Below are 23,126 nucleotides of genomic sequence, written 5' to 3'. Positions count from 1 at the left end.
CACGCCATTTGTCACTTTGAGCTGTCCTAGTACTATTTATTTTTATCCAATTAAAGTTCCTCACCCTGACTGGAATGCTTGTTTTCTCTCGGTCAACAATGTTCCCAACTTAGGCTTCCAATTGTTTTCGTTTTTTGTAATGAACCAGTGAATGGAGACTCCATCTTTAAGGTACTTCACGGAGGGGTGAAATGCTGGAAAAGTCTCTGTGATGAACGCGGGCCTAAGAGATGCTGCGCTGCAAGAATTAAGTCCGCTCCGGGAAAGGGAAGCCAGGGGCGGTACCGCAGGGTCGGCTCCGCCCGGCCGGAAGGGACGGGACTCGTGTGGGCGTGGCCGAGGGGAGGGGTGGGGCCTGCGGCGCGGACCGGGCGAGCGGCGGAAGATGGCTGCGGTTGTGGCGACCGAAACGCAGCTGATGCTCGGAGTCGGGCTGATCGGTAAGGGAGGCAGGCTTTCTGCCCGCTAGGCCGCGCCCCAGATCCGCCTGGGCTCTTGGAAGCGCCGGGCCGCCCCTCCTGGGAGGGGCTGGACCTGAGCCGTGGAACCCGTCCTCCTCACCGCCGGGACTGACGTGGTGCCTGCGGGCGGGCGCGGCTCGCGGCTGGTGGATGGCGGGGCCTTGGAGAGCTGGGGCCGGGTCGCGGGTGTTTGCGGCTCCCCGGGAGCATGGGTGACGCCCCGGGGTGCATTGGCAAGACACTCCAGGAAGTGGCGGAGCCAATAGTGGAACCCGCGCAGGATGACCTCGAGCCTCCACTTCCACCGTGGAGAACTTCGTGTCAGTTGACCCAGATGCCCCTGCTGCATGGTCACATTTGTGACCCCGGCTAGTTTATAGGAATTCATGGTGAGGAAGTTCGTAGTATCTTTGGACAGTCCAGACTGTGCGTTAGTTTTGTGCAGCCCAAGGAGGCGGTAGTTGACAGCGCCAGACTGCACGAATGAATGAACCATTATGAATTCCTTTGAATATTCTCCTGAGAGTCTAATACACCTAGACGCTATCCTTCCTTGCAGAATGCAAGCGGGTTGCTTATACTTAGCAAGTAACTGCAGTAATTGTTTTTCGGAAGTTTAAAGGAGTGTCTTTATTCTGTATTCATTTTTTTATGAAAATTTACTTTGTATGCATCTGTCTATATGTTTGTGCACCGTGTGTATGTCTGGTGCCCAACGGAGATCAGAAGAGATCATCAGATTCTATGGTACTGGAACCAATTGTGAGCTGCCATATGGGTGCTGGGAATTGAAACCCAGTCCTCTTGAAGAAAAACCAGTGCTAACTGCTGAGCCATCTCTATCCACCTTGTATTAATTTCTAGTATGATTTAAAAAAAAAAACTACTTGAAGACAAAACCCATGTACCTCTGGCATCTTGGACTTGTCAGCACTTCAGAATTAAGGTTGAATTACACGGAAGATATCTGTGAGTTCAAGGCCATCCTGGTCTACAGAGCAAGATCTAGGACAGCCAGGGCAACACAGGAAAACTGTCTCAAAAAAGAAAAACAAAATCTTACAAACATATTTGTGCATATGACAGCTCTTTAGTTATTAATTTGGCATGGGTTTGGAAGGTATTTATTTCTAAGCTGGGCAGTGGTATCAAGCCTTTAGTCCTAGCACTCAGGTGGCAGTGGATCTCTGAGTTTGAGGCCAGTCTGGTCTACATAGTGAGTTCCAGGACAGCCAGAATTACACAGGGAAATCCTGTCACAGGAAAAGAAAAAGATGTTTGTTTCTAAGTAAAGAGGGTATCAGAGGCATAGTGATACAAATCTAATTTTATCAACTACTTTGGGGACTGAGCCAGCCCCTCAAGTTCTTCATTTCCTTTTTGGTAATTGAGGGTTAGGGTTAAAATTACATTATGAATGGATTGCTTTTATTGTTGTTTTTCTAAAAAAAAAAAATTGGCAGAGCAGTAGAGCTCTTGCTTAGCATGTAAGATGTGTTAGGTTTAATCCCCAGCAAAAAGTGAAAAATTTAAATCTAGTCTGTATGTGTGACATGAGTTGAAGGAGGTTTCATTATCTCATTGTTGGAAAGGGGGTTAAGGATCAATCCCAGAGCTTCAAATGGCTCTGTCTATATGTCTAGCCTTCTTTTAAGAATCCTTTCTATGACCTGGCCTTGGTGGTGCACACCTTCAATCCCAGCACTCGGGAGGCAGAGGCAGGTGGATCTCTGAGTTCAAGGCCAACCTAGTCTACAGAGCAAGTTCCAGCACAGGCTCCAAAGGCAATACAACAATATAGAAAAATCCTGTCTCAAAACAAAACAAAATAAAAATAAAAAAAAAAAAAAGAATCCTTTCTATGTATTTTTATTGAAGAGCCTTCCTTTTGCATAAAAATGTAAGTTTGTATGCATTTTTGTGGGAGAAGATAAAAAATCTTAACAAATATCTAAGGCTAGTTTTACTTTTTATTTTTGTGTGTGAACATGCCTCAGGCTTGTCCACCTGGAGATCTGAGGACAGCTTCTGGGAGCCAGTTCTCTCCTTTGGCCATGTGTGTCCTGGGGTTCAAACTCAGGCCATCAGGCTGAGAAGCAAACACTTTTACCTGTTTACTTAGGTGACCTAAAACTAAAGTCATGAATCTGCCTGGCATGATGATAATGCCTGTAATTTCAACTCTTGAGAGATGAGAGTGAGGAGAATCAGGGTTCAGAGTCATCTTTTACCACAGTTTGTGACTAGCTTGGGCCATCACAATCAAAAGCAACCAAATGAATGCAAATCACAAATTCATAGGAATTTGGGTCTCACGTGCTCTGAATTGCTTCGTAAAGTGGGTTGTTAAAACTGATTCCACAAAGTGTTTCTGAGTAACCAATCAATTCACCTCCTTGCTGCTGTTTGACATTCTCACAGTGACCATCTTTCCACCGTAGAAAAGGACACTAATGGAGAAGTTCTGTGGGTTTGGTGTTACCCTTCCACGACAGCCTCATTAAGGAATCTGCTGCTCCGAAAGTGCTGCCTAACAGATGAAAATAAACTTCTGCACCCCTTTGTCTTTGGTCAGTACAGAAGAACGTGGTTTTATGTCACTACAGTTGAAGTTCCAGATTCTTCAATTTTGAAAAAGGTATGACTGCTTGATTCAAGCAAAACAAACAAACAAAAACACAATATATCTAAGTGATTTAAGAATATAAGCTTTAGACTCTTTCACAATACACACTTGGGAGCATTGAATATTACTTTCATTGGGACTATTCCCTTTCTTTTACACTCCTTTCATTATATGAATACTGATAATTCATTGTGGCTAGTTGAATGCTCAACAACTTGAGAATATTTAGTCTCTATCAAAGTTATAGTCTGGTGGAGTAGAGATACAGGGCAGTTTCAAGGCCATACTGAATAAAAGGGGTGTTTTCCATAATTAAAATCTGTGTTAGGGCTCGGTGTGATGTCTCACATGTTTAATCCAAACACATTGAAGGCAGGTGGATCTCTAAAAATGTGAGGCAGCCTGGTCTCCATAAGAAGTTTTAAGAACACAAAACTGTTTTAGAAGCTGGAAGTTAGGGCACATGCCTATTATTCTAACTCTTAGGAGGCTCAGGAAGGAGGATTGCTAAGTTCAAGACCAGCCTGAACTACATAATGCATTCAGGCTAGAAAAAGCTTTAAAAAGTTTTTTAAATTTATTTTTATGTGTATAGGTGTTTTGCCTGAATATATGTCTGTATGAATGTACCACATGGGTGTCTAGTGCCTGCAGAGTCCAGATGAAGGTGTTGGATCTCTTGGGCCTGCAGTTAGAAATAGTCATGTATGACCATGTGGGTATTGGGAGTAGAACTCAGTCCTCTGGAAGAATAGCCAGTGTTCTTAACCACTGAACCATCTCTTCATTCCCTTAAAAACTTTTTAAAAGAATACAATTATTCTTGGAAGAGTTAAGAACTTTTTAATTTACTTGTTAATGATAGCGATACATTATGAATTTAAAATGATCATTAAAATCTGTCATAATTAGACTTTTATTGGTATGTTGTTTACTCTGAGTAGTAAGTATCAGTGTGGCCTGGGGAATAAGTCATGTTTCCTTTTTGTTGTTGTTTTGGTTTTTTTCAAGACAGGGTTTCTCTGTGTAGCCCTGACTGTCCTGGAATTCACTCTAGACAAGGCTGGCCTTGAACTCAGAGATCTGCCTGCCTCTGCCTCCTGAGTGCTGGGACTATAGGTGTGGGCTATGTTTATATAGTTTGTAACTTCAAGCAAGCATAGTTTTCCAAGAGAAAGATAAGGAAACAAGTTGCTGAGTCTCTGGCACATACTTGGGGTGCCTCTTTTCACTTTTCAGAGTTAACTTTGACTGTATGAAGTGTGTTCAGAATACGAAGAATAGTATTACAAACCAAGAAAATCATTTGGAAAGAATCATAGGGTCTTAGAAAATGTAAGTTTGAAAGTTTAATGTATTATAAGATCTTTGCATTTTGCTCAGTAAGTACTTTTCCTCTTTGATGGTTTGTCTTGAGACAAGGTCTCTTATAGCCCAGGCAGTAACTAAAGCTGGCTATAAACTCCTGACCATTCTGTCTTCATTTCCCAAGTGCTTCCATTACAGATTTGTGCCACCGTGACTAACTGACTTATATTTTGTTTCTTTTCAAACTTTATTTTTACTTTTATTTGTGTGGAAGTATGCTCACTTGAGTACAGGTGTCTTCAGAGGCCAGAAGAGGGCATCAGACCCCCTGGAGGTGGAGTTACAGGCAGTTGTGAGATGCTCTGTGGGTTCAGGGATTCAAACCGGGGTCCTCTTCAAGAGTGGCAAATGCTTTTAATCGATAAGCCATCTCTTTTTCAGTTCTTTCTGAAAAATCTTAAGCGAATGTGGCCTGTGTTTTGGATTATAGAGTGCCAAGTTACAGCAGCATTCATATCATATCTGTGGTTCAGATTTCAAAAATAATAAGATTTAGAATAGCGCAAAATACATGTTTTTCAACAGAGCACAGTGGCACACCATATAATCTAGCACTTGGGAGACTGAGGCAGAAGGCCTCAAATTTGAGATCAACATGGGCTACATAGTGAGACTATCTCAAAATAAGGATAGAGAAGCAAGTGAAGACTTAGACAATTTGGTCTTTTCTTCTTAAAAAATGCAACTATATTTGAGTCCAAGAGGTTAGATAGAATAGAATAATAATGTGTTACATTAATTATCTATTGAATTCTATTCAAGTATCTTTAAAAAGTGTGCTTTTGTTTGTTTCTTTTGGACAGGTGACTCATTTTTCTATTGTTCTCACCGCCAAAGATTTTAACCCAGAGAAATATGCCGCCTTCACTAGGATATTGTGTAGGTCTGTATGAAACCTGTGTTAAATGCTAATTCACCAAAATGAAGATCTTATTCAGTAGTGACCCAGCAGATGTCCACATGCAGGAAACAAATTCAGTCTTCTGTCTCCCTGATTTAATCCATTGCGGCTTTGCAGAAGCTGATTTTCAAAGAGGGGCTTTCTCTTTGCTTTGTGGATTACGTTCTGATTTGGGGAAATGGGCCAGGGGAGGAGAAAAAGCAGTTTATCTGGCTTTGGTAGTTCTTGGGCATCTCAGATTGCTTGCCACTTTTGGTCTCAATCTTTCTTATGTAAAAAGCCAGGGGCACTGGCTTTATAATGATAACTTTTCCAAGGTTTTAGTTTTCTCGTCTTACTAGTATCACTGTGTAACATGCAATTCTAAATGCCATATATGTCAACTCACTCACCCAACAGTTTTTTGAAGAGCTGAAGGGAATTTTTGTGTTTCCCACTGTAAACCTAATATGTGTTTTTTGTCTTTTATACCTATGCACCCCACACACATACACACCAAAGCAAAAATTGAAAAATAAAACTACATTACCTAAGAGTTTCAGTTAGATTGTGTTTAAACCAAATGAAGTTTTATTGTTTATGTAACTAGCCATACTACGAGACTTGCTGTGGAAAGATAAATTTCAGGCATACAGTTGACTGTGGAGCAGAAACAGCTGCTGTTCTTATGGTACTGACATAGGGGAGGTTGTTATTAATAGAAGGGTTGAGGTACAGAAGCTATAAGCTGAAAACACTGTAGAGATGTTTTCTAAAAGCATAAGGCTCCCATTGTGTCTGACTTACCTAGTCAGGGCTGTTTACCCAGCTGAACTGAGCAGGGAGTATTTTGGAGTTCAGAAGGCACTATTGTTTCAGATGCCACTACCACTTCAGGAAGCCTAGAAGATGTCTAGTTTCTGTAGTCACAGTGTTACAGCATTCTACATCCTCCTTTCCTGTCATGGGGTAGAAAGAACGAGGTCTCAGCAATTGCCAGCCACTTCCTCTGTCCCCTGTCCCTTCCTGCTCCCATGTACTCAGCTTTACATGTGTGCTCATGTATAATACTTCTGTATGTCCTCACACACATATGTGTGATGTCCTTGGACCATTCATGGACACTTTTTCATGATGGTGAGGTGAATGTAAAGGTGCTTATCTTCAATCCTGGGGAAAGAATCAGGCAGATATGGTTGCTGTGACATGAAACAGAGTCCACTCAGGAGGGCTTCCGTCCTTGGGCGTCATCCTTCTATTACAGGATTTCCTGCCCAGTTCTGCAGCTTGCCCCAAATAAATACACAAATTCTATATTAATTATGAAACTGTTGGTCCATGGCTAAGCCTTCTTATTGCCTAGCTCTGTCTTAATTATTAACCCATTTCTATTAGTCTAAGAATTTCCATGTGGTTTTATCTTACCTCGTGTATCCTATCCTCCCCGTGGTTACGTGGTGACTGTTTCTGGCCTACCTTTCCCAGAATTCTCTTCTCCTAGTCCTGCCTCTTCTCCCAGTCCTACCTATTTCCTTGCTTTTATTGGCCAGTGTTTTATTCATCAACTAATAAAAGGAACATATATACAGAAGGACAACCCCCTTGATCCTTCATCCTCTGGTGTGCTTGATGTGACATAGCAGAGCCACTTCCATCCTTGGATGGTGTCGTTTGCCACTGCTCCCTTCATCTAGTTTCTGCAGCTAATAGGGTTTTGTGCACACCAGGCTTGGCAGGCCTGGCCCTCTAAACTACACTGCCTGGTTCCCCCACAGTCTTTTTAAGGGGGTTGTTCTTTTCTGTCTCTCATAGCCCAGGGTTATCATTTCCTCAGTCTTATGGTTGATTTCTCCATTATGATAGTTGGTTTCTATTCATTATGTTGATGAAATTTTTTATTAAGAAGCACATAATAAAAAAGTATCAGTGATACAGGAGTCTACAATTCTCCCTGCCTCTTCCCCATCCCCAGTTCACACAACCCCTGCAATATCCTCTTTTTATATTCTTGTGTTTGAATTAGTGGGTCGTGGCCATACTTGAGAGCTCATAGTATTTATTGTTCCCCACCTTTTTCTCAGATTGTAGCTTGAAGTAGCAAGCATTTAGTAATCATTTAAACTAGGTCCCCCCCCCCCCCCCCCCGTAGTGGCGCACACCTTTAATCCTAGCACTTGGGAGGCAGAGGCAGGTGGATCTCTGTGAGTTCGAGGCCAGCCTGGTCTACAGAGAGAATGCCAGGATAAGCTCCAAAACTACACAGAAACCCTGTCTCGAAAAACCAAAAAAGCCAAAACAAAACAAAAAACTAGGTTTTTTTTTTTTTTTTTTCAGAGAGTCCACAATAAATATAACTTTCAAGCATTCAGTTGTAAAATTCAGTTTTCAGTTTAATTTTCTTGGTTTTCTATTACATTAGCTGCTGAAAGGCCCAAGTATGCCAAGTAATGTCTTTTTTTTTTTTTTTTTTTTTTTTTTTTTTTAATCTTTTTTTTAAAATTCTTCAGTGCTGTGAATCAAACCCAGGGCCTCAAACAGGCTAAGCCCATGCTTGACTAGTGAAGTGCGCCATCAGCCCCAGTCAAGTTTCTCAAGCAAGATGTAGCTCTAAGACAGGCTTGATGGCTTAGTTCCTTAATCCCAACACTCTGGACACATAGGCAGGTGGATCTCTCTGAATCTGAGGCCAGCCTGGTCTACATGGCAAATTCCAGGACATCCAGGACACAGAGACACTGTCTCTAAATAAATAAATAATTAGTTAAATGAGAGAGAAAGAAATAGCCTTAGTTACTCAGAGAAAGGGATTTCAAGAGGAAGATAGTATAAATGCAGCTGGGTTCCAAAACTGTTTGTGGAAGTCTTTAACTTGATGACAGATGTCTGTGTTTATCTGCAAACTTTAAACAGCATGGATTTCTTAACCAACTAAATGTAGTTACCTCTAGGATTGCTTATAATAATCCTGGATTCTATAGCACTGTTTTTCTCTGTGAACAATACTTTGAACTATTGTCAAAGGAAGTTGAGGCAATAAAACAGAGTTGTGTGACTGAGAACACTAGTTGTGAGCATAAGACATAAAAAGAACTAAGAATACAATGTTGCTGGGAGTGATACAGCTTTGGGAATCACTGTTAATTTCCCCTATATAGGGACTACATCTCCAGATGGCAGGAGAGAGCCTTCCACAAAGAAATGGTCCACATCTGTCAAATATTGTATTTCAAAGTAAATTAGAGAAGAAATGTTAGGGGCAGGTTTGCATGTTTGGAAATGCTACAGGCTACTTTATAATCTAGAAAGCACCAATGCCTAATCTGGTGCCTTTCCCTATGTTACCGTCTTGCATAAAAAACATTGTCACCTTTTATCCTTTCTCACAGGATATATCTGAAATATGGGAGCCCAGTTAAAATGATGGAGAGTTATATTGCAGTTCTTACCAAGGGTATCTGCCAGAGTGAAGAAAATGGCTCTTTCTTTAGCAAAGACTTTGATAGTCGAAAGGCATATCTTGCAGGTTCCATCAAAGGTAAGAAAGAAAGGAAAACCCTGGACAGCAACAAAAGCCACGAGCCATGATCATTTTAACCTGCTTTTCCTGACTTAGAATTCTGTCAAAGCAAAGTATTTTGTGATGACATTTTCCATATTGTGTCTTTTATAGAAATGTTCTTATAGCTCAATTCCATGACTCACAGTCCCCACTGACTGCCATAGTTTTTGTTTCCTCACATCTTAGCCATTAGCTCTTCCTATTGGAGAACTATAGCCATGGGTATAGTCTTCAGTCCAGTGCTTAGCTGAGCAATTTACAATGACACACAGCCAAGTGCTAAGCCACAGATCTTGGAGTCCTGTGGAGGAGGAGCTGCCCCTCTTCAGGTCCTTTAGCAGTGCCGGCTGCTCTCCATCTGCTGTCTTTAGTGGTTCCTGAGCATTTGGTTGAGGTTGGGTGTTCTTCAAAGCTTTTTTTTTTTTTTTTTTTATGACAATGAAAAATGTTGGTTTTTCCTTTGTATTATTTGTTGCAATTCCTTAGGAGTCTGGTATTATCTGTGTATCCAGAGTCCCCAAAGGGCATTGCTGGCAACTATAGTATATATCCTGGTAAGCAGACATAAATAAACATACCTATTCACCAGATGAAATATAACTGCACTTAATTGCATTTGCCTAAATGTAGCTGGTGTATTAAAAGTCGTTTTGTATTTATATGACAAGAATTCTTTTTAATGGAAACTTTATGATGCTATTATGTATTTAATGTAGTATTATCTTTTTATTTTAAGACATTGTGTCTCAATTTGGAATGGAAACTGTTATCTTACACACAGCATTGATGTTGAAAAAACGAATTGTTGTCTATCACCCCAAAGTAGAAGCTGTCCAGGAGTTTACCAGGTACCATCTTAAATTATTAGAAAGTGTAAGCTTTTCTGACAGTTGGAAATATTAGATGATGCTGTATGCTATGTTCTGTTGTATATTTGATAAAAAGAGCATGGGTTAGTTTGAGTAAAATATCATTTTTGTGATTCAGTTTAGAGGTAGTAGTTTAGGGTCACTGAATTTGGAAAGATTTTTTTATTTAACTTTAGAAATAGAGCACTTGGAAGGCAGAGGCTGCACTTGGGAGGCAGAGGCAGGTGGATCTCTTAGTTTGAGACCAGCTGGTCTACAGTGCTAGTCCTAGAGCAGCCAGGGCTACACAGAGAAACCCTATCTTAAAAAACAATAGCAAAATAGAAATAGACCTGCAGATATGCACAGGAGATGGGAACATTCAGGGAAGGAAAGGCTCTTCTTAACATTCGTTTAGCATGTTTATATATGTGGATAGGTGCTTGGAATGGTATGTATGCACACATTCTTAAAGGAATACTAACTACAACTATTTCTTTGGCAGATACAATGAGTTAGCAAACTTGTTTGAAAGAAAATAAGTAGTTTAGGCTTGGGCTAGAGATACGGAGTCGGTGGTTAAGAGCACTGACTGTTCTTCCATTAGATCTGGGTTTGAGTTCCAGTTACCCACATAATGCCTCTCAACCATCTGTAACTCCTTGTTGTACGTGTGTTGTATAGACATGAATTCAGGTGGAACACCCATACACATAAAAGTAAATATATATGTATGTGTATATATACACATACATGTATATAATAAATGTTTTAGGCTTGTGAACCATGTGTCTCTGCCAGCTTCTCCACTGCCTGGCTAGCAGGAAAATAACCCTAGACAACATATATGTAAGTGGGTGAGCATGGTTGTGTCAATAAAATTTTATTTTCAAAGATAAGCAGCTAACTCATAAGGCCCAGTTTGCTGACTGACCTCTGTTTTAAGTAAAATTGTTCCTTCATTGTTAGTGGTAAATGGGGTGTTGAGAGTGGAATTTTTTTGTTTACTAAATCTAATTCTTTTTTTTTTTTTTTTTTTTTTTTTTTTTTTTTTGAGACATGGTTTCTCTACGTAGCTTTTCCTGTCCTGGAACTTGCTCTATAGACCAGGCTGGCCTCAAACTCAGAGAGATCCCAGGTCAGTGCTGGGATTAAAGCTGGATGTCACCACCACCCAGCTTCTAATTCATTCTTAAGTCTTTTTTAAAAGCAAAAAGAATTGTTATTTGTCTTGTGTTTATTGAATGCTTTAAATTATTGATCTTACTCATGATTAAAAAATGCAAGGAAGTAGCATTCTTATATTTTATGAATGAGAAAAATGAGGCAGAGACTAAGTGGTGAGATTATGAAAGGTTAAAAGGCTTTATAGACCAAAAGTCCTGGGTTAAAATCATGTAATGGCAACTTGTTAACTCTGTGGCCATGTAAAAGATACTGACTGTTCTGAGCTTCTATAATTTTAGGATCATAATACAAACCTGATGAGCTTGTTTTCAGTACTGGGAATAATTTATGTAATATGATTTTCAGATGCCTCACCCTTTACTGTATCTGCTTTAAAATGATTATCTTTGGGCTGTGTTTGTCCTAAGGTGAGAGGGCCAGAATTTTCACCCTATTTCTTCTGTCTTTGACTTTACTTCATCACTTTCCTGCCTACATTATTCTTTTAAACTAGAGTATCCATACCTTCTGAAATGGATTTCCCAAAACTGCATGAATTCCTCACACCTTCCTGCAACACTTGCTTTTAAATTTTTTGGTTATTTTATGTGTATGGGTGGTTTGCCTACATGTATGTCTGTGCACCATGTGTGTACCTGATTGCTGCAGAGGCCAGAAGTGGGCATTGAATCCACTGAGACTGGAGTTATATATGGTTATGAGCCCCTATATGGGTACTGGAAATTCAACCTGGATTCTCTGGAAGAGCAGCCAGTATTCTTAACTGCTGAGCCATATCTCCAGCCCCCTGCTCCAAGTATTTCTGCTTCAACCTGTGTGTTGTCTGAAAACAAACAACACATTTTGCAAAGTTGGCTAGAATTATAAATAGGAACAAGGTGGTGGTGGCGGCGCACGCTAACTTTGTAAGTTTGAGACTAGCCTGGTCTACAAGAGCTAGTTCTAAGACAGCCTCCAAAGCCACAGAAAAACACTGTCTCAAAAAACAAAACAAACTATATATATATATATATATATATATATATATATATATATATATAAATAAAATTGAGACTTATAGAAAACAACGGTCTTGCTAGTTTGGATAGCACCCCAAATATGTCTCTAGCAGTTTGCAAACTTCAGTTTGTGCTTTTTGTAGGTAATCTGACCCAAAAGGTAGTTTAATTATGTGGCCTTATCCAGGTTTGGTGACATATACCTGTAATCTTAGCACTTTGGAGGTTATGGCAGGAGGATTGTCACGGGTTTGACACCAGGACTACCTAATATGCTCCAAGCCCACGAGGGTACAATACCTTGTCCAGAGACACCCACACGCACACGTGCACACACACATACACACACACAGGCATAGCTTTATTGTTAAGTCCAGAGGTGTTAGTACATTTTAGGCTTAGTTTCTCCTCTTCCTGAATAGCCATTCATTCATAGGGCCTGACCCTGGATGTTTCCTCTTGGGAGAAGGAGCAGGCAGTGTCCAAAGTGAAGGTCAGCAACTGTATGACTGAGATTGTGCCTTTATTTTTGGTGGTATTTTGTTTGTGCTTTAACAAATAAAGCTTGCCTGAAGATCAGAGTGCAAAGCTAACCACCCTAGTTAGCCATAGAAGCCAGGCAGTGATATACATCTTTATTCCTAGCGCTTGGGAGGCAGAGGCAGGTGGATCTCTGAGTTTAAGGCCACCCTGAGCTACACGAGTTGATCCAGTCTCAAAGAGAAACAGAGCCAGGCGGTGGTGGCTAAAACCTTTAATCCCAGTACTTGGGTATCACATGCCTTTAATCCCAGCACTGGGGAGGTGGAGACAGGAGTGATATGGCTGGGCAGAGAGAGGAATATAAAGTGGGAGGAGACAGGAGATCATTGCATTCAGTCTGAGAATTCCTAGAGACAGGACCACCCATTTGGTCTGAGGATTCAGCAGAGGCAAGAACTAGTGTCTGGCTGCTCTGCTTGTCTGATCTCTCAGCATTTACCCCTATATCTGACATGGGTTTTTTACTATTAAGGCCAATTAGAATTCACACTACATTTATTCCTCAGGACTCTGCCTGCCCTGGTGTGGCATCGACAGGATTGGAGCATCCTCCATTCTTACGTGCACCTCCATGCCGAAGAACTAGAAAGCCTGCAGATGTGCACAGGTACATGAGAACATCCCAGGGGAGCAAAGACTCTGTTGATGTTTGTGTGTGTATTTGTATTGGTGGGGCATGAACGCATTGGTAAAATGAATAATGAAACTTTGGTTTTGCAAATTTTTCTATTTTAAAAACATTTTTAAAAATTGTGGTAAAGCACTCGGAAGGCAGAGGCAAATGGATCTCTGTGAGTTCAAGGCCAGCCCGATCTACAGAGCCAATTCCAGGACAGCTAGGGCTGTTACACAGAGAAACCCTGTCTTGAAAAAACAAGCAAACAAAAGTTGCAGTTAAAATGCACATAATTACCATTTTAACTTGTTTGTTTTGTGTTTGTTTTCCTGTGTGTGTGTGTGTGTGTATACATGTGTTCGCATGTGTGTGTGCACTCATATTCATGTTTTCCTGGTATTAGAAATTGCATGTAGGGATTAGCTTCAGGCATGCTAGGCAAGGCCACTTAGGGCTATATTCCCAGCCCTAAGTTAATCAGTAATTTGCTTTTGAGTGCTTAGGGTTTTTGTTTTGTTTTAAGTTTTGGTTTTGGTTTTGGTTATTTTTTCAAGACAGGGATTTCTCTCTGTGTTAACAGCCTTGGCTGTCTTAGAACTCACTTTGTAGACCAGGTTGGCTTCAAACACACAGACATCCATCCGTCTGTCTCTGCATCCTGAATGCTGGGATTAAAGGTATGCACCACCGCTGCCTGTTTGAAATAACCAACGTGTAGGAATGACCATTCTAAACAGCACCAATTCTAGAAGTTTACTGATTCCATTAACAGTCATTGTTATCAGATATGATAGCACTCAGAGATGGTCCCTGTATCATCCTTCACAACCTAGACATGTAGTTATGGCTTTCCTGAGGACAGAGATCTGAAATGAAGTCAATGGTTAAGTCCATTTTCTTTGTTTTAAACCATAGTTGGATTTTTAATTAAGAGATATTTTTAATGTTTTATACATGAGGACTAAGAGGCGAGAGGTACTCAAAGACAGACACATGGGTGTGGGCTTTTTGGGAAGGGGAGTTTGAGACAGGGTTTCTGTGTAGCTTCTCTGCAGACCAGGCTGTCCTTGAACTCATGGAGATCCAACTGCTGAGTGCTGGGACTAAAGCTGTTACCTACTTTTTGACATTCTTGACCTTGTTAGCACTGACCAAAAAGTAAATGCTTTATTCCAGCCTTGTTCCTTGACATTGAACTTAAATTTCAGAACATTTTGAGCCATATGTATTTTGATTATATAGCACTAGTAAATAAGTGCCACTGGTACAGCTAGTGTTCCTGAGTAACAGAAAACCCTAAAGAAAGTAGCCAGTGCTCATCAGATTGAGTCTTCTGAGACCTTCACCACATGATTTCTTTCTGCTCCAGTAATTTGATCAATTTGCAATGCAGGATACATTGCTGGCTTTGTGGAATTGGAGGTGAGCAACAGACCAGACCTCTATGATGTGTTTGTGAATCTGGCAGATAATGAGATCACCATCGCTCCACTTGCAAAAGGTGACTTTTCCATTCAATTCTCTATTCCAGTATTTACATGAGGTACAAGCCAAGCAGCTTTATGTTTTAGGCTTACTCCTTAAAGCCAGGATTTGAGAGCTTACTTGGCATCTGCTGGAACTGGAGGGATTTCTCAGTGCCCAAGGTGTATAATTTATTCCTGAAGGTCTACATATTTTAAGAAGATAGGTGGGATTTTTGCTCATAGCATTTGTGTGATCTCTCACTAGTGCCCAAATGTGGGAGCATCTGAAAGCTGGCTGCAGGACTCTATGTTAGAGTTTGATGCTATGAAGGTTTCATCTAGCCATTTCAGATGAGTAAAACCAGAATTTCTTTCTTTTCACTTGTTTAAAATTTCATGAGGGAAAATGAAAGTAGAAACAGCCTTAGGAAATATTACCTCTTATAAGGCTAAAATTATAAAAAATGGTCATGGCCTGAGCCAAAAAGGATGTCACTGCCTACTTTTTGTTCTGATCTACAGAACATGCTCATTCCAGTTGGTGGAGTATTTAGTGGAGTATGTTCCTTGCAGTGACACACAGGACTTTCTTTCTTTCTTTCTTCTTTTTTTTTTAATGCTTTCTCTTTTTAAATTAATTTATTTTGTATACAGTGTTCGGTCTGTATATATGCCTGCAGTCCAAAAGAGATCTCATTATAGATGGTGTGAGCCATAATGTGATTGCTGGGAATTGAACTCAAGACCTCCGGAAGAGCAGCCAGTGCTCTTAACCGCTGAGCCATCTCTCCAGCCCCACACAGAACTTTTATCTCACAGCAAGCAGGAGCACCATCTGTAATTCATGTGACCAAAGTGGTTTCCTTTTCCAAGCCTCTGAACATGCTGTGTACTCTTTGGGCTCCTGAGGGCCAGGCAGGAAGCTCTTCTTTCACAACCTTTCTGCCAGAAAATACATTAAATTTTTTTTTTTTTTCTTGATTTTTATTTGAAACAGTCTTCCTTCATAGTCAGGGCTGTACTAGAACTCACTGTGTAGACCGGGCTGGCCTACAACTTAAAGAGATCAGCCTTCCTCTGCCTTCAGAATGCTGGAATTAAATATATGTGCCATTTAGATTCCTCACTGTAAAGACTTGGGAAAGATGGTCAGGCTTTGCCTTCAAGTCATAGCTAACTTGTAATCAGTGTTTTTTATTCATTTTACCAGGCAGATATGAAGGGGAAATCTGGTTTGGCACTGGTGATAATACTTCCAGCATGCTTTTACATTTGTGTTGGGAATAAAATGGAAACCTAGAGGGTTATCTGTTGACTTTTGAAAAGCCCTATCAGATTTTTAGTTGGATGGCTTGGTTATTTTTTATTGTGTAAAATTTTAAATCTTCATACAACATTCTTTCTGCTTTCATCAGAGGCCATGACAATGGGCAAACTGCATAAAGAAATTGGTCAGCTAATTGTGCAGTCTGCAGAAGACCCAGAGAAGTCAGACAGCCAGGTTATACAGGTAAACCTTGATCTGCCTTATGAGGCTTCCTACAGTAGCCTCACTGTACAATTTATCAGGCCATGGTGGCAGAATGAAGTGTCAAGGGACAGGCCAACTGGCAATAATAAGTTTTGCAGTGGCCAAGATGATGGACAAGGGGCAGGGGCAGAGGGGGCCAGGTCATTACAGGGGCTGGTACTAAATCCAACCTGGCTGGTGAGAATTGTAACCACTGAATGGGCTGGAATGCCTATGTGGGCACCAATGCATTTCATCCTGCTGAAAGAATTTTCCCTTACTCCAAACGACTTTAACAGATTTTGTTGACCCCTCCTGGAAGGTACCACCCTCCCTGTGGAGTGGGGGTGGAGGGGGAGAATGGGATGGGGTGGGGGAGGACATGGGAGGGAGGGAAGAAAGGAGGGTGAGGGAACTGGGATCGATTTGTAAAATAAGAAAAAATTAAATTAAAAAAAGAAAAAGAATTTTCATGGAGGATCAAGTGGTGAAACCGTAACTTTGGAATCAAGTGTCCATTTTGAACTGAAGGGTTGAAGCTTTTAATACTTGGTCTTTGAGGAGTTGTTGACTTGTAAGCACATGAAAGGGACAACAGGCTTTGTGGCAGGGTTGGCTGACAGCACTGTTCTCTCTCGGCAGTGCTGGTGGCCTGTGCAGCATGGCCAGGAAAAGTGGGTGGGTCCTCTCCGAAGACTGAGACAGACGCTTCTCTTTTGCTATGTGAATCAGCTATTGGCTCCCACCAAATTAGAGCAGGAACACTTACTCTTTTTAGTATCATTTTAAACTTGTTCTTTGAGAATTTCACACATGTATACAGAATACTTTGTATTTTGATAGATAGCTGTTCCCTACTTCTGCTGGATCTCTTCAGTAGATTCCCTCCCAACTTCCTCTGTCTGTCTGTCTGTCTGTCTACATCTATCTATCTGCTTATGATCTATCAGCTATCATCTACCTATCTACCAGCTATCTCTATGTATTGTATGTGTTTGTGTATTAGTGTTTTATCTGCACGTATGTCTGCACTATAACACAGGGGTCAGAAGAGGATGTTGGACCCCCTGCAACTGGAATTACGAATGGTTGTGAGTCACCATGTGGGTGCTGGGAACTGAACCTAGGTCCTCTGAAAGAGCAACAAGTGCTCTTAACCACTGAGCCATCTCTTTAGCCCCATGCCTACCCCATCTCACACACACACACACACACACACACACACACACACACACACACACACACACACAGAGTTCAATTAGTTCTGCCCCGTGCACATGGGTTGGAGCATGACTACACCCCCAAAGAAAACTGACTGTCTCCCCTCTAACAGTCATCGGTTGAGCTGGGGTGGGACTTTGTTTTCCTCTGCCTAACCATGTTGGAATTTTACCTTCATCTTGTACAGGTCTTACATAGGTAATCACAGCTGTTTCAAGTTCATGAATGCTACAGCCATGTCAGCATTCCACAGCTTTCCTTTCCATCATCATCCAGCCCTTAATTTCCTTCTACCCTCTCTTCCATGATTCTGTGGTGTTTTTTGAGCCTGGGGTGGGGGGTAGTGTTATAGATATCCTACTTAGGGGTGAGCATTCAGTCACTTATTCTCAGCCTTTGGCCTGTTTGAGTCTCTGCGGTAATCACTCTGCAAGAAGCCCCTCTGACCAGCAGCAAAGCCTTTCGACACAACCTCAAATATCTAGATGTCAGTGGCAATGTGACCATTTAGAAAACAGCAGTAGTGTGCTCCCCCCTACTGTGAACTCACCTCTTCCCTTGACCCTGAGTCATGGCTTTCGACCAGGTTTACAGTAGCAATCAAGAATTCCCTCCTGTGGAGCAGGCTCAAATCCAGTCAGAAAGCAGATGATTGTTACTCTATAACAGTCCAGTCACTACTGCACCAGTGGTGGGCACATCTTGCCTTGCAGGTCAGTTTTATGACATACAGGGTCTAATATGAGGTAAGACCATAGTTGTGTCTTCATCAGCAACATTATATATATATATGTATATATATATATAGTGCTTTCTGGCACTATGAAAGCTAGCAAGGAGAAAGGAAGTTTCTTGATTAGTTTCAGCTTAATTTCTGTATGTCCTACACCAGTATATGGTGTCATCAGCAATAGGGTCATAATATCTAGTTATAGTGGACAGCAGAGCAATGGCCTGAGAAACAGCCATCCTTATTAATGTAGGTCAATACAGAGATTACAGTTGTAGGTTATTTGGATTATTTCTCATGGATTATAAGTGATACATAAATAATTCCACATAATGTGTGAGATCGTGGGAAAGGAAAGTGAAAGCACTAAATGTTCAAAAATACTTGAATGTGTTTATGATATGGTCAAGACAGGTAAAAGACATGACTTTAATGTGAGTTCCAGTGAGTCACATGCCACTCAGGAGTGCCAGTTACTCAGGCATAAAGCCATGTGGTAAGTGTTAGGTTATTCTGCTAGGCAAATGGGGAATGGGGGAAGAGACTCATTCAAAGAATGGTACCCATAGAATGACTTAGCTTCCAGATGAATATCCAGTGGAATTGAAGGCAGAGACTTAAACAGACTTTCGTCACTAGTAATTATGTAACACTCAATAAAAAATGTAAGTGACCTGGTTATCCATCATCGGGAAGAGTGGGTAAACAAAATATAGTGGGGCACATACAATAGGGTACGATTCAGCCTTAGAAAAGGAGGGTCTAATAGTCAAGAGTAAACCTTCAGGACTTAGTGACATGTTGTATGAAACAAGCCAATCACAAAATGGCAGATATGTGATTCTACTTAGATAATGTACCAAAGTAGGTGAATTCGTAGAGAAGTATAATACAGGTAGCCAGGATTCTGCAGGGAAGAAAGGAGTTGACTTCCTAGGCACACAGTGCCTGTTTGGCATGGTAAAAACCTTCTAGAAACAATATAACAAGGCAACTGTACTTTTTTCTTTTGCAGTATTGTGTGTATGCATTTACATATATCCTAGAGTTGGTTCTTCCATTGTAGGATCTAGGGATTGAACTGAGATGTTCAGGGTTTCACAGCTATCACTCATTTTTACCCACTGAACCATTGTGGCGACTATTCTTTATTATTACGTGTGTGTGTGTGTGTGTGTGTGTGTGTGTGTGTGGTGAGAGAGAGAGAGAGAGAGAGAGAGAGAGAGAGAGAGAGAGATCACTACACGTATGGAAGGTGGAAGACAACTTTCAGAAGTCGATTCTTTCCACCATGTGGGTCTCAGGGATTAAACTCAAATTGTCAGGCTTGACAGTTTGCTTTTTTTGGGGGAGTCAGGGCTTCTCTGTGTAGTTTTGGGGCCTGTTCTGGAATTGGCTCTGTAGACCAGGTTAGCTTCAAACTCACAGAGATCCGCCTGTGTCTGCCTGGCAATTTGCTTTTACCTGGTGGGCCTGTGGTGTCTTTTTTTTTTTTTTTTTTTTTAAAGATGGGCTTTCTTTAAGTAGTCCTGGCTGTCCTCAAACTCAGGAATCTGCCTATTGCTGCCTCCTGGGTGCTGGGATTAAAAGCATACACTTCCACACTTGGCTTTTTTGTTTTGAAACACAGTCTACTATATAGCCCTGTCTTGACTGGGCCTCACTGTATAGACCAGATTGGCCTTAACCTCATAGAGACCCACCTGCCTCTGCCTCCCACTGGGGTCAAAGTCAAGCTCCACCATGCCGATCCCTCCACAGTGACTATTCTTTACTTTCTTTTTGGTTTTTTGTTGTTGTTGTTGTTGTTGTTTTGGTTTTTAAGACAGGGTTTCTCTGGGTAGCTTGGGATGCTGTCCTCACACTTGGTCTTGTTGTAAACCAGGTTTATTCTCGAACTCACAGAGATTCTCCTGCCTCTGCTTCCCGAGTGCCAGGATTGAAGGTATGACCTGGCCACACAGTGACTGTTCTTAGTATCAATGCATTATGCTTAAAAATTACTAAAATGATTCTAAACACATCTGTGACATCAACATCCTAAGTTATTTCATCAACATCCTAAGTTATTTTGTTTTAGTAATTTATGAGAGCTGGGCATAGTGGTAGGTGACTTTAATCTTGATTTAGAGACCAGCCTGGTCTCTATATAGAGTGAATTCCAGGACAGTCAGAAAACCCTGTCCTGAGGGGCGGGGGGGGGGGGGGGGTTGTTATGAAGTCAGTCTGATAACAGAAGGAGGATTCTAGAAAATAACTAATCACATTTTTAGATACTAACATACTATGTATTTTTCTGTTCTATTAAAGGACATTGCCCTAAAAACAAAAGAAATCTTCAACAATCTAGCACCATTTTCAGAAGTGTCAGGTGACGGGGACAGGGGAAAGATTGTCCTCAGTGTTGAGGCCCTGAAGCAAAAGCGATTCCCACCTGCAACGGAGAATTTCCTTTACCATCTAGCAGCAGCCGAACAGATGCTGAAGATCTGACAGTCCACAGCAACACCATACAGAACTTCCTTTCATTCTGGGTGCCCATTGGCATTATATAGTATTGGAATTACAGAGGAAATGTTCTATTTTTAATGATTTATTTCCAAGTATTGAGATCTCACCTGAGAAACACATAAAAACAATTGTGGTTTTTGTTTTTGTGTTTGTTTTTTTCTCCCTGCCAATTTGACCCAGTGCTGGACAGTGTTTTAACTACTGTCCTAATGGTAAGAGCCATATGCTGTCCCAGAGTTAAGGAGTCACACACACAGATGAGCACATGCAAGCCTTCATTGTGTGTCCCTGTTTGTCTCACTGTATCCATAACAGTTTATTTTCAGAAAGCTGCCTCACAGTTTGCTTTTTATTCTTCTAGGAAAAAACTTGAATTCCTCATGAGAGATTTTACTTTCTGAGCCAAATTGCTATGTTTTCTGCAGAATTACCTAGAATATCATTCAAGAGATATTGCAATTGCACTTTCTGGTAAAAGAAAATGTTTTGGGGCTTTGGAATTTTTGCCTATATTATGGAGGTTTTTTGTAGATTTTGTACTTGATTAGAACTCTTTGACTAACTGCTTCTAGCAGTGCCTTTGGGAAAGAAGCCAGTCCCTGTAACAGAGGAGCCCCTTTTAATATAAGAAACAACACCTGTTTTTTGTTTGCAGTGCTGGAACTGGAACCTGGGGCCTTGCATATGCCAGGCAAATGCTTTTCCAGTAAGCTAAACTCTCAGCCCAATAATGCTTTCATATATTGGTAAATTACTTCATATTGCAGAGGCCAAAACCAGACAGTGTCTTCAAATGACTGCAATAAAAGTAATTTGGTCACATCATAAAAGATACTTATTGGACCTTTTTGTTTGTTGAGACAAGGTTTCTTTGTGTAGTGCTGGCTGTCCTGGAACTTGCTCTGTAGACCATACTGACCTTAAATTCAGAGATCTGCCTTCCTCTGTATCCCGAGTACTGGGATTAAAGGCATGTGACACCAATGCCTGGCTTATTGGCTTCTTTGTTTGAGACCTTAAAACTGCCAAGTAAGCACAAATGTCTAAATTAGGCATTCCTATGTCTACTCATGTTAATTATAAAAGGGCACTTTCCTTCAGTACAGTTGCAGAACCTTCAAACCTTACCAGGAAACATGTTTGCATAAATGTTATCTAAATTGGGTCTTTTTGCTGGGCGTGGTGGTACACACCTTAGTTCTAGCATTGGGAGGCAGTAGTAGGTGGATCTTTGTGAGTTCAAGGCCAGCCTGGTATGGAATGAGTTCCAGGACAGCAAGAGCTGTTATACAGAGAAACATTGTCTCAAAAACAAAACAAAACAAAAAAGTTGTCTTTTTAAAATCTTATTGTTAGACATTTAAGTAAAAATAAAAAACAACTTTTCCCTCTTGTCCTAGGGTGGGAACAAAGAGGACCTGAAATAACTTGTTAACCGGAACTAACAATTGAAGATTAAATTTGCACTTTATGAAAAGAACTGCTAATGTCTTTGTTCATTGTTCCCTTTTGCAATACTGTTAAAATTACAAAATTGAAACATTTTGATAATTTTAAGTAATCAGGAGGAATCTTCCACCTGGAGATTTTGCCCATCTTGTGGTATTTTTGTGTTTTGATTTATGTGTATGTATGTTCATGAGCCATTTGTATACTTGGTGTTCATGGTGGTCAGAAACATGGTTTTCCTGGGGCTGAAATTATAGATGGTTATGAGCCAAACCTGGGTCCTCTGAGAGTTAGTGTTCTTAACTGCTGAGTCCTCTCTCTAGCTCCCACCTTGTATTTATTGTTTGAGACAGGGTCTCACTATGTAGTTCTGGCTGGCCTGGAACTTGTTACAGAGGCCAGGCTGGTCTCAAACTCAGACATCTACCTGCCTCTGCCTCCTGGGTACTGGAATTATAGATGTGGTCACCACACTTGATGACCTTTTTTTTTTTTTTAAACCCTCTTACGTATCCTGATCTTTTCCTATACACATACACACACAATTTTTTTTTAATTTATATATATATTTGTGTGTATGCCACATGTGGGGGGTGTCAGAAGATGGTGCTGGATTTTCCTGGAGCTGGAGTCACAGGCAGCCACATGGGTGCTAGGAGCAGAACTCACATCCTCTGGAAGAACATCAAGCACACTTAAATTCTGAGCCATTTCTCTAGCTTAAATTCTGTGTAGTATCCACCAGTGCCCACACTGAGTCATGTGGTAGGTCACTTACCAATTTTGTCTTTCTGGGCTGCCGTAATACTTTTTTTAAACCTAATTTTGGAATAATTGTCCTGCAGACAGGATAACTGGAAAAACACAGACATCTTGGTGAGTTTAGTGGGGAAACATCACTGCAGTAACCAAATGTGTGCATCTTCTCTAATGACAGTCTGCTAGGAAATATGACCAGCCAACATGTCTTGTAGTAGTGTGGCCAGGGTCAGATCTGATGAGAGAAACGGGATGTTACAGAAGGGGTACTTTGCTCCATGCTGTGAGCTCTCAAGGCCTCCATAGCTTCTGTAAAGGGCCAGAAAAGATCACAAAGTCACGTGAGGCACCCGTAGGTCAAGAGGAGGGAATGGCAAGAGATAAATAGGATAG

At 41.0% G+C, this 23,126-nt stretch overlaps 1 protein-coding gene across 1 annotated transcript; it reads left to right on the top strand.

The window, feature by feature from the left end:
- Nucleotides 1-313: 313 nt before the first annotated feature.
- Dennd10 (DENN domain containing 10) lies at nt 314-22,003 on the top strand. Its single transcript, XM_051199656.1, has 9 exons — nt 314-440; nt 2,903-3,099; nt 5,259-5,338; nt 8,722-8,870; nt 9,631-9,742; nt 12,978-13,078; nt 14,481-14,588; nt 15,969-16,063; nt 20,325-22,003. Exons 1-9 carry the CDS (start codon nt 386-388, stop codon nt 20,505-20,507), a joined length of 1,080 nt encoding a protein of 359 aa, XP_051055613.1. The 5' UTR covers nt 314-385; the 3' UTR covers nt 20,508-22,003.
- The last annotated feature ends 1,123 nt before the right edge of the window (nt 22,004-23,126 follow it).

This window comes from Phodopus roborovskii, unplaced genomic scaffold (genome assembly GCF_943737965.1).
Source record: "Phodopus roborovskii unplaced genomic scaffold, PHOROB, whole genome shotgun sequence".
In the NCBI taxonomy this organism is placed as follows: Eukaryota; Metazoa; Chordata; class Mammalia; order Rodentia; family Cricetidae; genus Phodopus; species Phodopus roborovskii.
Note: the sequence above shows the minus strand (reverse complement) of the source record. Positions and strands in the feature narration are given on the sequence as shown.